The 16,747-nt window shown below is 42.7% G+C and overlaps 1 protein-coding gene across 5 annotated transcripts in view; it reads right to left on the bottom strand.

Annotated features, from left to right (window-relative positions):
* unm_sa1614 (un-named sa1614) overlaps positions 1-16,747 on the bottom strand; it is a 280,473-nt gene that overhangs the window by 53,345 nt on the left and 210,381 nt on the right. For all 5 annotated transcript variants that reach the window (XM_068048640.1, XM_068048637.1, XM_068048639.1 and 2 more), the window contains 3 exons: positions 12,053-12,216; positions 10,692-10,825; positions 3,794-3,885 (listed from right to left, as the gene is read on the bottom strand). In XM_068048640.1, the coding sequence (XP_067904741.1) occupies positions 3,794-3,885; positions 10,692-10,825; positions 12,053-12,216 (390 nt within the window). The remainder of the gene's footprint in view (positions 1-3,793; positions 3,886-10,691; positions 10,826-12,052; positions 12,217-16,747) is intronic.

The following is a 16,747-nucleotide window of genomic DNA, read 5'->3' as shown; positions in this document are numbered from 1 at the left end:
AATTATCATATATTGTTGTGAGGATTTCCTTTTTCTGTATTAAAACTTGGGATTCTATATTTTTAAAAACTGAAAAGGATTTCAAGGGATATTGAGACATCTGGAGATAGCTGAACTTTATGGATGGTTTTTGAAAGGCAGTTCAACAAAAGTTGAACTGGTAAACAAGTACTGGAAAGCAGGCAATTTCAAGGAAACCATCAGCGAGTTTGACCTTAGAGCTACTCTCTGTTGCGACAAGAGAGAATTTATGACTTGGCATGTGACTTGGTTCTGGAAGGTTCTGGTTTCATTTTTGAACTTTAAAAGCCAGTGGTTTTGGACAAAATTAGGCAATTGGAATATGATTTGGACCTGCCTGGAGATCAGAAGAAGAATCAGAAAAGTATTACCTCTCTGTAAAAAAAAATCCTTGTTCTTGAAAAGCAAAAGCTTGTATGAAGTGCTACTGTTGCCTCCTGCATTTTTGAAGAAACCCTGAATTTGCAGAAATCTTGCATCTTTAAAAAAGGACTTTTGCATCTACTGTGAGAACTGACACCTGTTGCTACACCCCTAATGGAAGACCTATGTGAAGCCTTCTATAATTGAATTTCTTTGAAAGCCTACCCATCACAGACTGTTCATCAACCTCGCCTGAAAAGACTTTGAGTGGCATCCAACTATTCGATTTTGGGACACCTTGCTGAACCAAAGAACTTCCTGCCAGATCATGGCAGTCTAAGCTTTTTTTTAAAATTCCTTTTATTCCTATAAAACAGCTGTAAACCAAAATCCCTTTTTTCCCGGTTAACTGGTGTTTGGATGTATGTATGAGGGCCAGGGAAAAATAAGGAGCTTTAATATCTCAATTCATATATATATTTATTTTAATACAGGTTAAGATTTGTTTTTTTTATAATAAACAGTTATTTTAGTTGTTTATTAAAGAAACCTGGTTGGTGTGCTTCATTCTGGGGGACAAATAGAGTATCTACTTGGCTGTTTTGGTAATTGGGAAAATTTATTGATATGCTGTGACCTATGGAGAAGTGGGACTGCATTAACAGTGCACTCCTCCCACCTCAGTCGTAGCAATATAAACATATTCTTGCAGCTACAGGTTTATTCTACATCTCTTAGTAACACTACTAGTGTGGCAGCAATTATTTAGAGATTTTTTTTTAAAAAGTATTTCTCTACTGATTTGATATGAAAATGTTTTGTTCAGTTTATTTAAAAACAAAAGCAAGAATGAAAATAATTATTATGGACAAACTATCTTTTGAGTGCAAAGTCAGTTCCTACCACTCTGTGGTGCAGTCAGGTGAAGTTCCAGTCTGTATGCCACCTCAGAAATATATACAAAAAAAATAAATGGAATTGCACATTTGATGTATTTTTGCACGGTTGTAAATGGTTTCACACGGAACAGTAAAAGAGTTGGGCTGAATGTTGTTGAGCACCCGACGTTGGACTCCATGGTGGGGTGGGCTGGAAGATCTCTGAGGCAGCAGCCCGCCACAGCGCCTGACGCCGAGATTGCCGGGCCCTGATCTTGCCAGTAGCGGTGAGGCTCCATGGCAGCCTCCTTGCCAATCGTCGACAGGCCCCAACTTAAAATATATAATAAAGGTCTTGAACACATTAACATACCTTTCACTGTGATATTGCCAGCTGTCCGCAATCCGGTGCGCGGCGGTTGACACTCACGCGCCTTCACTTTGCCGTCCAGGTAGGGATGGAGGGAACTTAGGATTTTTAATCTTGGGGGGGCGGGGGGGGGGGGGAGAAACGGGGTCAAATCTGCATGTGTAGTGTGGGGGAGAAGGATGATCTCTGCATTTTTTGCAGTTGCGGGCAGGTGGCGGGGGGGTGGGGGCGGGAGATCACACATTAAATACAAATGTTTTGGGCGAGGGGATAAACCGGGTTGCCAGTTATTTTCTTTGCGTTGGTGCATGGGGTTACAGGCCAAAAATCAATTTGCAGTGTTCTTGGGGGAGTGGGGGTACGGGCTTCAACAGTGCAGGTCTGGCAGCCCTTTAAAAATGGCGGCAGCGCCTGCGCAGAGGCAGCTGACGCTGTTGCCAGCATTGCAAGGCCCGCCCCGCCATGTGATTGGGGGAGGAGGTGAACTGCCCAATGTATCCAAATAAGCCGCTGCGCAGCCCACACATGCGGGCCACCATTTTTTTCGCCTGCCACCGCTCCCGGTGGCGGAAGAATAAAATTCAGCCTGTCGTGTGTATGTAAATAATGCTTCATTTAAAATTATAAATAGAACTGTTTTATGTCTGTCGCTTGTACTTGTGATGGAGTAATGTGAATTAGCAGTGGCCAAGGCCAGCATGCTGTATCTTCCCCAAAGGTATTCTTGTGCCATTACTCTTTCCCTCACTGTTCTGCACATCTTATAGGTTGCACAGATTTGGGCAGGGGAAGAAAGGGGCAAAAACATGTATCATTTGCACACTATCAGCTGAATTTTGTTGAGGTTCCGACGTCGAGCTCCATGGTGGGGAAGACTGGAGATCATTGGGGCAGTGGCTTGCCACGGAGACAGACGCCACGATTGCCACAACCAATCTACCTGGTGGTGGCAAGGCTCTGTGGCGGTCTCCCTGCAGATGGGACCCAACTTTAAATATTTAAATAAAGGACATGAATAGATTAACATACCTTTCAGTGCGATCTTGCCAGCTGTCTGCGATCTTGCTTGCGGCGACCGGCATTCATGCACCTTCACTTTCCCGTCCAGGGAGAGCTGTCGCCACGGAGGTGGGAAAGGGGGGATCTTAGGATTTTTAGTGTAGTGGGGGTGTGGTGGTCAAATCTGCGTGTGTAGTGTAGGGAAGGGGTGACCTCTGCATTTTGTGCAGTTGCTGGGGAGAGGGGCGGGAAGGACACTTACTAAATACAACTCTTTTGGGCGGGGGGGAAATGGGGCAGCCATTTAATTTCTTTGCATTGGGACGGAGGGGTATGGGCCAAAAATCAATTCACATTTTTTTGGGGCAGGGGGAGGTATGGTCTTCAACAGTGCAGGTCTAGCAGCCCTTTTAAAATGGCGCCAGCGCCTGCATAAAGGCAACTGACGCCATTGCCGGCATCACAGAGCCCGCCCTGTCCACAATTGTGGGGTGGACCACCCAGCATATGCAGATGAACTCCGGTGGCAGGAGAATAAAGTTCAGCCTGTATAATTGTAATTGTGGTGTAAATGTGCAGTGTTCCAAATGTGTTATCCTGGTGTATTCTGAAGTTGCAGAAAGTTAATTAAATGTAGATCAAACACAACAGATTGATTGGAGTTCCACAAGTGAGAGAGTTTAGAATTTAGACTGCGGAATTAATTTTTTTGTGACAAACGTTCAGGTTAAAAATGGGTGGATCACAGACAAAAATTCTATGTGACAGCTTGATGTGCAAAAGTTTCAACTGTCTTTTTGTACTTTAATGACAACTATATATTTGTAAGGAAGAAATTTATCGTGATTATTTAGCCTGTATAACTTGTACTATTAATTAAATCTGTATTGAAGTCCTACGTAGACTGTTGTCATCTCACTGGAGCCAAGTAATAACCCTCAATCCCTTGTTGCTAGGGCAATGTGGCTATCAATAACTCTTGCAAGATCCTTGTCATTATAAGAATGATAACTTGGCAGCTTGTTAGAATGAGCTACATTGCAGGCACAAGAATGAATGCTGAGGGAATATGTTTAGTGATAGTCGTATGATCTCATCTAATTAGAGTCAGCAGTTTAAAAAAAATTCTATCAATCTATAATTTCCTGTTGGTTTTACTCACATGGGACTGTCTGTACTTGGTTTTACTGATAAACTTGGAAGATTAGCCTCCATAAGTTCATTAAATCTGGAATTTCCAACATTCTTCGCCATCTGGAAGACAAACACAAGCATCAGAAGTTAATTTTTGCTGAACTCCTCCTCAACAATCATGAAGAAATAACCCTTCCATTATCAGAAAATCAAAAATAACCCATTATCAACTATTCAAGACTTGAACTGAATTTCAGTGTTTGTGTATCCTAATGTGGTAAAACATTAATAAACACAGAGATGCATATTTATCAAGTTATACTTAAATGTACTACTGAGTTCAGTAAGTTGAAGCGTGCCGGCACTACCGATTGGGAAATATATCCACTGACTGTCCTGTTAGCACTGAGCTCACGCAGAGCATATATAACCCTGGTTAGGTGCAGACTAAAGTTTTTTAATTAAAAAAAAAAATTTGTTGAGGGGATGTGGGGGTCGCTAGCTATGCCAGCATTTATTGCCCATCCCTAATTGCCCTTGAGAAAGTGGTGGTGAGCTGCCTTCTTGAACTGCTGCAGTCCTTGGGGTGTAGGTACACCAACAGTGCTTTTAGGAAGGGAGTTCCAGGATTTTGACCCAGCGACAGTGAAAGAAAGGCGATATAGTTCCAAGTCAGGATGGTGTGTGGCTTGGAGGGGAACTTGGAGGGTGGTGGTGTTCCCATGCATCTGCTGCTCTTGTCCTTCTAACTCCTCTACACTGTACCAATTATGCACCTTAACCTCCACTTTCCGAAAAATATCCTCTACTGCACCAGCATTATATTTTAATTTTTCACATGAACTATTCTTGTAGTCTGAATCAGATTGCCAACTTTGTGTCAGATAACGAGTAATTTTAAGATATTAGAAAGCAGTTCTTAGCAATAAACAAAAACCATTGTTTATATCAGGGTTCGATAGTGAAATAAGCTGCAGTTTTCATTTTGGAGAGAGTGATGAAGAATAAAATAACAAAGTAAAATAGAAAATGCTGTAAATGCACAGCAAGCCATTTAGCAACTAATTGATGAAGGATTCCACCCAAAAGGTTAACCTGTCTTTCGCTTTCAGACTTTGACATGCATTTCTTGCCTTGTCTGATTTTTCACATTTCCATTATTCAGTTTTCCATTTACCTCTATTGCTGCATAATTTTCATGCCATTTAAGGTCAAGGCTGTCTAGGAATGCTGTATCATTTAAGGGAAAGGAAAGTATGGACAAGAACTTTTCAAGGCACATTTATATAAGGCCTCAGTGTCTCAAAGCACTTCATATACTAGTAATTAATTATGCCAGTTCCATACCCCTCCTCAACCATTGCCATCACACTGAAACAGACTGTTCACAATCTTGGTGTCCAATTTAGCCATAAGCTGAGCTTCTGATCTCTTATCCCCTCTGTTACACAGATCTCTGACTTTCTACCTCTGTAACGTCACCCTCAGCTCAGCCCATTTCTGCTGCATCCCTCAGCCATGCCTTTGTCATCTCTAAACTCGACTATTTGAATGGTTCATTGTCAGAATCCCATCATCTACTGTAAGCTTCAGCTCATCCTAACAGCACTGTGGGTATACCTATCCCAAATAGACTGCAGCGGTTCAAGAAGGCAGCTCACCACCACCTTCTCAAGGGCAATTAGGGATGGGCAATAAATGCTGGCCTGGCCAGCGTCGCCCACATCCCATGAATGAATTAAAAAAAAACTTTACTACCGGTATCTTGTCCCATACCAAATCCCATTCATCGATCACCCTGATCTACATTGGTTCTTGTTCCCCCAGTGTCTATTATTTAAAGTTCTCATCTTTGTGCTTAAAACCCTTCATGGCCTTTCCCATTCCTACCTCTGTAACCCCTCCAAACTTTCCATTCATCTGACTGTCCATCTGTTTCCCTCCCTTCACCCTAGACCTCATGATCTGGAATTCCATTCCCCCCCACCCCCTCGTCACCCCCATCACCCCTCTTTTTTCATTTATTCACAGGATATGGCATGTCACTGGTAAGGCCAGCATTTATTGGCCATCCATAATGGCTCTAGAGAAGGTGGTGGTGAGCTGCCTTCGTGATTACAACCAATTGGCTTGCTGGGCCATTTCAGATGGCAGTCAACATTGCTGATCTCTGGACTCACATACCACATAGGCCAGACCAGGTAAAGATGACAGATTTTCTTCCTGAAAGGAATTAGGGACATTGCGTCTCTACCTCCCTGTCCTCCTTTGAAGTCTTTAAAACTCACCTCTTTGACCTAACTTTTGGTCACCCCTTCCAATATCACTATCTTTAATTCAGCATTCCTTTATTTGATTAGGATGTTTTTCTACATTAAAAGCAATATATAAATGCAAACTATTGTTTTTGTTGTGTTTTAAGATCTGAGGAACAAGAAAAAAAAACTTCCAGCTTATCCAATTCACTCCTTCATCGGTTTTAAGACTAAGGGCTGAATTTTCAGGCCCCCAACCCTGTATGGTGGAAACGGAGGCAGTGGGGGGTGGGGGAGAGGGGGGTGGGTGGTGGGGATGGTTCTGAAAATACCAGCACCGGACTTTGTAACCATTTCAAGGCACCAATCTCAGTGCCAACAATATTCACCAGGGCGGCAGGGTGGGGTAGGAATCCTGCTCTCTTATCCATTGACGCCAATTAAACTGGTTAAAAAGCTCCTTAAGAGTTTGTTGAAGGGGGAGGGTGGAATATTTAAAGGGGTGCATGGGTTTCAGAGGCTGTCAGTTTCTGAACAGCTGAGTGGAGGCGGGTACACAGTGTAGAGTCAGTCAAAGTTGCACCAGGGCATCAGCCAGGTGCCATTAAGAGGGTCAGAGGGGCAAAGGGGGACTAAGCAAGGGTTACCCTTGGTGCTGTACAGGTGGCAGGGAGAGTGGCCACTCAGCACCCAAGGCTTTGATTGGGGGTGGCACTCCCGCCCCCACGGCACTACAGGCGCAGAACAGGGGGCAAGGCTGCCAAGGACAAATGGGCGACCACCTTCCCAGATAGAAGGCTCCAGCTGACAATGGGGTCATGACTGTTAGAATTTGTGCCCAGTGGAAATGAGGGGCAACACCCTCCACAGGTGGGGCAGAACCCCAGACATCAGGAGGGCACAGAAGAGGAAAGAGGGGCAGGAAGGCAAGATCCTCAACACAGGATCTACCGCTGAAGACGGAGCTATTTGAAGATGACTGAGCCCTAGTGCCACAGGAGACAGAAAATCTCCAGGCAGATGGTCACAGACATCTGTCACCTCGTCACTGAAGACGTCTTACCTCGCTACACTAGTCGCCATGTCCTGCCAGTGGCCGTCAAAGTCACGGTGGCGTTTAACTTCTTTGCTTCTGGTTCCTTCAAAGATCAGCTGTGAACCTGAGTGGAATCTTACAAATGGCTACACACCACTGCATCTTGCTGGTCACTGATGTCCTCTTTTCCAGAGTTGGACAGCACACTTATTTAACGGCTGACACAGCCTCACAGAGACAGAGAGCGTATTGGGTTTTGCCTCCATCACTGGATTCCCCCAGGTTCAAGGCATTATCGATTGCACCCATGTGGCATTCAAGGAACTCAGCAACAAGCCAGTGAGATCCATCAACAGGAAAGAACTTCCACTGATCCAACATCCAACTGGTCTGCGACTATGGCAAAAGCATCTTCCATATGTGCACTTGCTTTCCTGGGGACTGCCATGACTCCTCCATCCTCCACCAGTCCAGGCTGCTTCAGATCTTAATTCCAACCCCCAAAGTATGTTTTCAAGAAAACCCCATATGCTAAATGAGAAATATTAATTTCATCGGTTGGAGATTTACATTAGACTTTTAATGGAAAAAATCCTACAGTTAATCTTTAAAAAGCTAGCAGCCAAGATGGCCACTGCAATTTGCATCTGAAATACTAGGAGATTGAACTGGAGCCTAAAGTCTAACAAGAAGGCCAACCAGAATAATGCTTTGGTTAACTGAGTAGATTATGCAGATCATCCTCATTAGTGGGGCATTCAAAGCTATCCTGAGGCATTCATAAGTGGAGATGTCCCTCCAGGGGATAAACAATGACAACCACACCTTAGAGAGGTTTGGGTTTTAGACTATGGACCTCATTAAAAACAAAGGGGATTGAGAGAACTATGTGACCATCTGTCCATCTCTGAAAAACTGGAAGTTTGTTACACTTACAAAAGACAAGCAGTAACTGAGTGCAGCAGCAGAGAAGGCTGCGTGCTTCCTTTTCTCTCTGTCCAGAAAACATCACGTTTGTAAACCGTCTGTGACTGTGGACCCTCCAAGCCTACAGACTACTACAGCCAGAGACCAGGGGAAGAGAGCCAACTACAATTCTGCCTTCAAGAAAACCCTGAGCAAAGCAGGCCAGCCACAAAGTGCACTTTGACCAACCAAGGACTTCAAGAGTACAACTCCAGCCAGACAATCACTGAATCATCCAACCTTAAAACTGTGTATTTAACTTTTATTTATTTTTTTATTCATTCATGGAATGTGGGCATCACTGGCAATGCTAGCATTTATTGCCCATCCCTAATTGCCCTTGAAAAGGTGGTGGTGAGCTGCCTTCTTGAACTGCTGCAGTCCATGTGAGGTAGGTACACCCACAGTGCTGTTAGGGAGTTCCAGGATTTTGACCCAGTGACAGTGAAGTAACTGTGATATAGTTTCAAGTCAGGATGGTGTGTGGCTTGGAGGGGAGTTTTCAGGTGTTGGTGTTCCAATGCATTTGCTGCTCTTGTCCTTCTAGTTGGTAGAGGTCCCGTGTTTGGAAGATGCTGTCCAAGGAACCTTGGTGCGTTGCTGCAGTGCATCTTGTAGATGGTACACACTTCTGCCACTGTGCATCAGTGGTGGAGGGAGTGAATGTTTGTGGATGGGCTGCCAATCAAGCGGACTGCTTTGTCCTGGATGGTGTCGAGCTTAAGTGTTGTTGGAGCTGCACCCATCCAGGTAAGTGAAGAGTATTCCATCATACTCCTGATTTCTGCCTTGTAGATAGTGGACAGGCTTTGGGGAGTTAGGGGATGAGTTACTCGCCGCAGGATTCCAAGCTTCTGACCTGCTCTTGTAGCCATGGTATTTAATGGCTACTCCAGTTCAGTTTCTGGTCAATGGTAACCCCTAGGATGTTGACAGTGGAGGGATTCAGCGATTGTAATGCCATTGAATGTCAAGGGGAGATGGTTAGATTCTCTCTTGTTGGAGTTGGTCATTGCCTGGCACTTGTGTGGCGCGAATGTTACTATCCTTCCAGGTTTCCCGTTCCTAACTCTATCCCCCCTCCCCCATTGCATCAAATGTGTCCCAAAGATAATATCGGGGCCATTAAAACTAGGATCCACTCGTCTGTTCAGATAGATGTTAAATATCCTATGACACTATCTGAAGTAAAGGAAGACGTTCTCCCATCAGCCTGACCATCATTGCTCCGTAAAACCAATACTAGCAAAAATACAGATTAACCCCAGCTGTCTGTGGGTCATTGCTAGCATAGAATTGTTGCAATATTTGCCTACAGGACTGCAAAAACAATTCACTGCATGAATTGCTTTGAAACACTTCAACGATGTGATAGCGTGTTATATAAATACAAGTAATTCTTATTTTTTCCCCTCTTGATGTCACTGTGTGTGCAATCATGTAGCTCAGCTTGTGTTCTACTATTCCTAAACACAACACATTGGAACATTAAACTGAAATCTCTACCTCAAATCTAATTCATCTTTCAAAATACTGGGAACCAGACAAGACATACTGGGAAATCGCTTTGCAAGAGAAGAACCATTTTAAAACAATATTTGGATTTGACTCACCCTAAAAGACCTTTGGGGCTTGCAGGGTTATTGTTATGGGAAACCTCCTGAAAATCTATCAAAATTCTCTCAAATGATATCCTGGGAAGGGATAAAATTCTAAATACTACAGATTAATTTACAACAAAATTAACTTGGAATATTCCTTGCTTCAGAGTAGTCTGTAAAAATATGAAAAATTAGTCCTGCATTATTTTTGGATGAAGTGCAGAAATATTGTTTAACCACTTGTTAAGGACAGACTGCATTTCATTTAGCAACAAAGAGCATTTTGTTTACTGGACCACCAATGCATGTACATTTATATGTGATCTTATAACATTTAGGATATGAGGATAATTTCAACTCCCAGACATGCATGAAGGTGGGAGAGGGGTGTTAAAAATTTTTTAATGGAATATCTGCACTCAACCACCTCCAATGCAGCCTGTTCAGATTTTAAAGGAGATGGACAACTAATCACTCTTCAAAGGAGAGTTGTTAATTTAGTTATTTTCGTAAGTTTTTGCACTACCCTCAGCCTGTTAAGCAAACTTATGAACTTTGCTGCGATTGGACCTCCCCTCTCACGATTTATCCAACCCCTGACCCACCACATCCCCCCAGCCCTGACGACCAATCTCTCCAGGCTCTTCCATTGCCCCACGCAACCAATCTCTCTGCATCTTCTCAACCCCAGACCGATCACTCCAGGCACCATCCCGCACCACCCGCCCCCCAAACCCCCAACGCATCCCACCCAACCCATGATCTCTCCTTCCCTCCTCTCTGCTCTCCACTGCCCAGCTGTGGCCCGGTGCTGCAGGCCATCCTGCCCGACAAACTCGTTCACTGCAGCCAGGCAATGGAGTCAAAAAAATCAGGACGTGCTGTTAAATTTGACAGGACCTTTGGTAAACCTGTACTTGTGAGTTGACCGCTGTGCCTCTCCACCCTGTGCTCTTATAAATATCAGGGCCATAGTGGCTGTTCAGTAGAATGCTGTTAACTTTCAGCAACAAATATTTCTAAAATGGTGCATTAAAATGACTAAAATAAAACTAGAAAGAATCTCACCAAGAGTTCAGAGGTTCCAAGCTTGTCTAGTGAGAGAGACTGTATTCGGGAATAATGTACACCCAGCTCCCGGTGAATTCCAGAACATTCTATACATATTAGGATTCCGAGATTTGTAGAAAGCCAAGTTGGACCTGCAGAAAAAATATTAGTAGATTATATGTACTTCTTACTGCTTTGAAATGCTCACCATTGCACAACAAAACATAAAATGATAAAATACGAATCTTAGTGTGCTGTAAAGGTGATGCATTCACATCAACAATGCCCTAAAACGCTCAGCCCTGAGGAAGGATAATGAAAATCCAAATTTTTTTTTTATTTCCAGCTACTGTATTCACTCTTATTTAATTCAATACTTTGAGTTCCTATTATGTAACTCATTTGCTCCTATTACATATTTCTCTGTAAAGCCAAGTCTCAGCCTGAATTGGAACAATTTATTTTGCTTTCTTCCAAGTATGCCAAAGCTTGTATAACTTTTTCTACTTCTTCCAGGTAAATGCATTGGCAAGTGTTGTGACAGAAAATACATGAAGTTATATTAAGAAAGGTACAATGGGTGACTGGATGGAGCAATGGGTTAGGATAAGTGGCTTTGAAAATGCATGGATCTTCAGTGCACATTCCCACTGGAATTCTTGGGAGGAGGCCCAGGAAAATGACCGCAGATGTTAGAGATGGTCTAAAAGTGAATGAGGGTGCCACAAAGGGAACAATCACTTTGGAAAGCAGAGAAGAGATGATGTATTTGGTGGTGGAATCCTCACCTCATCAACTATTCACATGCTCTCTCTGCCTTATAAATATCTTTAATTTCTCTCATTATGCCTATTATCTCATGTAAATACACTTCTGCCATTTAACCTTTTTCTGTTTTGCACTTATGCACTTTATAAGCCATTTGATTCCTTCTCTTGTGTGTCTTTCCCTTTCCTCTTGTTCTGTCACCTGTGATTTCTTCCTGTTCTGATGAACAGTCCACATCTGAAACAACAACTTGTCTGTTCTCCCCAATAGAGGCTGCCTAACCAGCTGAGAGGTTTCAGCATTTTTTGTTTTTGTAACTCTTTTCCTTCAGTTTGCCTATGTAGTGTAGTGTTTTGGAGCATTTCACTATATTAAAGGTGGTATATAAGTAAAAGCTGTTGATGCTTAAATTAAGCACTTCCTTCTTTGCTGGATAAAAATCAAAATTAATACAAAACCTTCTTTGCTCTGAACTTAAATCAAAACCTCAGAAGAGGAAACCTTCACAGCAGCAGTGCAATATTTCACTTTAAACTTATGAAACCCTTCTGTAAAACAAAAATCAATGCACTAATGTCTCTTATTTCATTTGTTCAACACTGTTTTCTCACCTGATGCCCCACAGTCACAACACTCACTATTCCCTGGCATATGTTGAACATCTTCAATGATGGCTTTAGTTAGATCTTCAATACTGTTCTCTGCACTACTGTGGTCTTCGTGGAAAGCCACACTTAGAGCTTCTTGCTTGCAATTGGTTAGAACAGCGATCCACCTTCATATAAAATGGAAAGAGTCATTCATTAAATACATTGCATGTCATTCATACTACACTGGCAGCTTGAAATACCTATCTAGCTACTAAATTTTAAATGTAGACATAGCTACTGTTGCAATGACCATTTAAACAGATGTCCAGAAAGTGATAATATACAGAAAATGTACTATTACTTAATGAGATGAGTGCACAGCTACAGATCCTGAAGTAGTATTCATGCTTCACAGGTGAATTCCATAAAAGATACATAGGACGAAATATAATGTGTAAAATATTAATTTGTTCTTTTAAAATCAAGATCTTTCACTTTATCTCACCCCCAATGACATTATGAGTGATGATTTTAACTCTGCTGCTTGACAGAAACAGGTGGCAAGAAACTGTTAAAATAGTCCATAGGAACATAGTAGGCCATTCAGCCCCTTGAGCCTGCACTGTCATTCAATTAGATTATCGCTGATCTTCTACCTCAATGCCATTTTCCCACACTAACCCCATATCCCTGAACGCCATTAATATCTAGAAATCTATCAATCTGTGTCTTGAACATACTTAACAACTGAGCCTCGACTGCCCCCTGGGATAGAGAATTCCAAAGAGTCACAACCCTCTGGGTGAAGAAATTCCTCATCTCAGTCCTAAATGGTCTACTCCTTATTCTGAGACTGTGTCCCCTGGTTCTAAACCCCCTAGCCAGGGGAAACATCCTTCCTGCATCAACCCTGTCGAACCCGGTAAGAATTTTGTATGTTTCAATGAGATCACCTCTCATTCTTCTAAACTCTACAGTATATAGGCCCAGTCTCTTCAATCTCGCTTCATAGGACAATCCCGCCATCCCAGGGATCAGTCTGGTGAACCTTTGTTGCACTCTCTCTATAGCAAATATATCCTTCCTTAGGTAAGGAGACCAAAACTGTACACACTACTCCAGATGTGGTCTCACCAAGGCTCTATACAACTGCAGCAAGAGTTTACTATTGTATTCAAAACCCGTAGTGATGAAGACCAACATACCATTTGCCTTCCCAATTGCTTGCTGCACCTGAAAGTTAGCTTTCAGTGACTTATGAACAAGGACACCCAGGTTCTTTTGGACATCAACACTTCCTAACCTCTCACCATTTAAGGAATGCTCTGCATTTCTGTTTTTCCTACCCAAGTGGATAACTTCACATTTTTTCTCTGTTTAAAAACTAAGGGGGGAGTCTGTGTGCCTTTAAGACGGAGATAAGTTTTTATATTCTCTGGGAACAGTGTGTGCGAGCTGCAAGCCTGTTCCTAAGCAACAGCAAGAAAGATACAGTCACATGCCGTATTATATCAGTTTGACTGTGTGTAAAGACTGGCTAGAACTGGTTTGATCTGGCAGACCAGCGAAGCGTGCTCTCCCTGAAGGAAGGATTTGTCTCTCTCTCAGCATAAAATCTACATAGGCCTCCAGGTTGTGTTTCGTCTAAAGAGGAAAAGACCCCTGGAAAGGAATCTTTGCATTGTTGGAGGTAGAAAATTCCTTTTTACTTATAGTCTTTTTTTTAAATTTAGAGATACAGCACTGAAACAGGCCCTTCGGCCCACCGAGTCTGTGCCGACCAACAACCACCCATTTATACTAACCCTACAGTAATCCCATATTCCCTATCACCTCCCTACACTAGGGGCAATTTACAATGGCCAATTTACCTATCACCTGCAAGTCTTTGGATGTGGGAGGAAACCGGAGCACCCGGCGAAAACCCACACAGACACAGGAAGAACTTGCAAACTCCGCACAGGCAGTACCCAGAATCGAACCCGGGTCCCTGGAGCTGTGAGGCTGCGGTGCTAACCACTGCGTCAGTAGTGACTCTGTCTCAGTAGTGACTTTCCGTTGTCTTTTCTGTTTCTGGGAGTTCTGGAATTCTCAGGCAAGTTTCCACTATTAGACTGCTAATTTAAAAATCCAAATAGACTTGTTGCTGTTGGAAGACCTGTGTGATGCCCACTGCAGCCTATCCATTACAGACTATTCATCAACTCGCCTGGAGACTTTGAGTGGCATCTGACTATTTGACTCTGGGACACCTCACTGATTCGGGACAGTAACCAACCAGGACTTACAGCCCAGTTGTTTTATTGTTCGTAAGAAACAGCTCTAATTTAAAACATCATTTTAGAGCCTGTAAACTGTTGTTTTTTGAATGTATGTGTGTATGCATGAGGGTTAGGAGGAATAAGAAGTTATAAAGTCTTTTCAGACTTAGATCTATCTCAATATTGTTTAAGATATAGTTTATTAATAAATAGTTAATTTGTTGTTGTTTAAAGATACCTGGTTTAGTGTGTTTTATTCTGGGGGGTTAATAAAGTGTTTAATTTGGTTAATTTCCGGTAGGTGAGAAACTTTAATAATACATGGTGACCTGTGGAGTAATGGGACTGAATTGGCAGTGCATCACTCCCGCCTCGGTCGTAACACCATGCAGAATGTCACCCCCAAGCCCATGTGCTCTAATTTTGTTTACTAGCCTCTTGTGTGGGACCTTATCAAAAGCCTTCTGAAAATCCAAATACACCACATCCACTGGTTTCCCCATATCTATTCTTCTAGTTAAATCTTCAAAAAACTCCAACAGGTTTGTCAAACATGATTTCCCCTTCATAAATCAATGTTGACTCTGCCCAATCCTACCATTATTTTCTAAGCATCCAGTTATCACATCCTTTATAACAAATTCCAGCATTTTCCCTACCACTGATATCAGGCTAACAGGCCTGGAGTTCCCAGTTTTCTCTCTCCCTCCTTTATTAAATAGTGGGGTTACATTTGCTACCTTCCAGTCTTCAGGAACTGTTCCAGAATCTATAGAATTTTGAAAGATGACCAACAATGCATCCACTATCTCTACAGTCACTTCTTTCAATACTCTAGGATGTAGATCATCAGGTCCAGATAATTTATCAACTCCATGGGACTTAGCTGCACTACTCCCACTGTCTTCCTGTGGTTTCCAAACTCAGGTGAGAGGCACACCCGGCGGAAGCCAGCAGGGTCCTTCTTTAAATATGCAGATTGAGAGCAGATGAAGTCTCATAATCCAACTATAATTTTAACCAGAGGCCTCCACAGGTTAAGTGGAGCTAGGGCCGGAAGGAATCCAGAAAGTTCCGTGGATTTTCTGTGTTTTGTTATTTCCTTGTTGGTCCACTAAGTTTTTTCTACCTTTTTTTGAACTGTTCTCTGTATTCTGATTCACAGGAAGTGTGAGGGATGTGGCCAGGAAAGTAGACAGCTGTGGTCATTAGAACGACACAAGAAGCAAGAGGGCTCCAGACAAGGGAACATCTTAGTGCAAGAGGTGGTTGCAAAATAACTGCAGGCATTTTTAATGTGAAAGAAAATTAAGATAGAAAATTATAGCACCTAAAAAAAAGAGTAAAAAATTAAAAAGCATACCAGAAGGAAGATGGAGGAAACTGAATGAGGTGAAGTGAGAGGCCTTATTTCAGTAAGCTGCTGACAGATGGCACTATGGAGCACAGCCAGCTACCTAATTGGAGGCTGGGAGGACTCGAAGGCAGGTATGATGGTGTTTCCAGTTTGAGCCCACTAACTATTTTACATTCTGCCCGATTTTTCTTTCCATTGACTTTTCTTTGTGTATATCAGGTGGATAATTTGCAACGATCAGTTTTGTCCCTGTACTTAAACTGAAAATGACACCCACTATTGTTATATGTAGGCCAGTTCAAGTGTGACAGACAAGTGACATAGGCAGTAAATGTGACACCGGCACTCACCAATAAAGCTACTCACTATTGCTCAGTTCAGGTTTTGCCAAAACCATTTGGCTCCATATTCTAGCACAGCTTTGAACCAGATAGAGACATAACAGCTGAATGCCAGAGGACAGGGGAGGCTATCCTAAATATGAAGGCAGCATTTAAATGAGTATGAGACGAAGGAGTCCTAGCAGAAGTGAAGTCAATAGGGGTTAAAGGGAAAAACATCTAGCTGGAGTCATACCTGATGTAAAAGAACATGGTTATGGTTGTCAAGGCCAGTCATCTTAGCTGTAGGATATCACTGCAGAAGTCCCCTGGGGAAGTGTCCTTGGCCCAACCACCTTCAGCTGATTTATCATTGATCTTCCCTCTGTCATAAAGTCAGAAGTGGGGCGATTCCCTGACAATTTCATTGAGTTCAGCTCCATTTACAAACTCTCCAATAATGAAGCAAACCATGTCAGCCTGCATGAGGGTATGGATAACATCCCGGATTAGGCTGAAAAGTAGCATGTAACATCATGCCACATAAATGACAGGTAATGGCCATCTCAAACAAGACAAACCACTCCTTGACCTTCAACAGAACCACCATCGCCTAATCCTCCACCATAAACAACTTGGGAGCAACATAGATCAGAAGCTGAACTGGACCAGCTATATCGACAATACAAGAGCAGGGCAAAAGCTTTGTACTATGTGATGAGTTCTTGACCCCTCAAAGCTTCTCGACATCTAAAAAGCTCAAATCAGGAGTGTGATG

The sequence above is a fragment of the Heterodontus francisci genome, chromosome 16 (assembly GCF_036365525.1).
Source record: "Heterodontus francisci isolate sHetFra1 chromosome 16, sHetFra1.hap1, whole genome shotgun sequence".
In the NCBI taxonomy this organism is placed as follows: domain Eukaryota; kingdom Metazoa; phylum Chordata; class Chondrichthyes; order Heterodontiformes; family Heterodontidae; genus Heterodontus; species Heterodontus francisci.
This window is presented reverse-complemented; position numbering and strand designations above follow the sequence as displayed.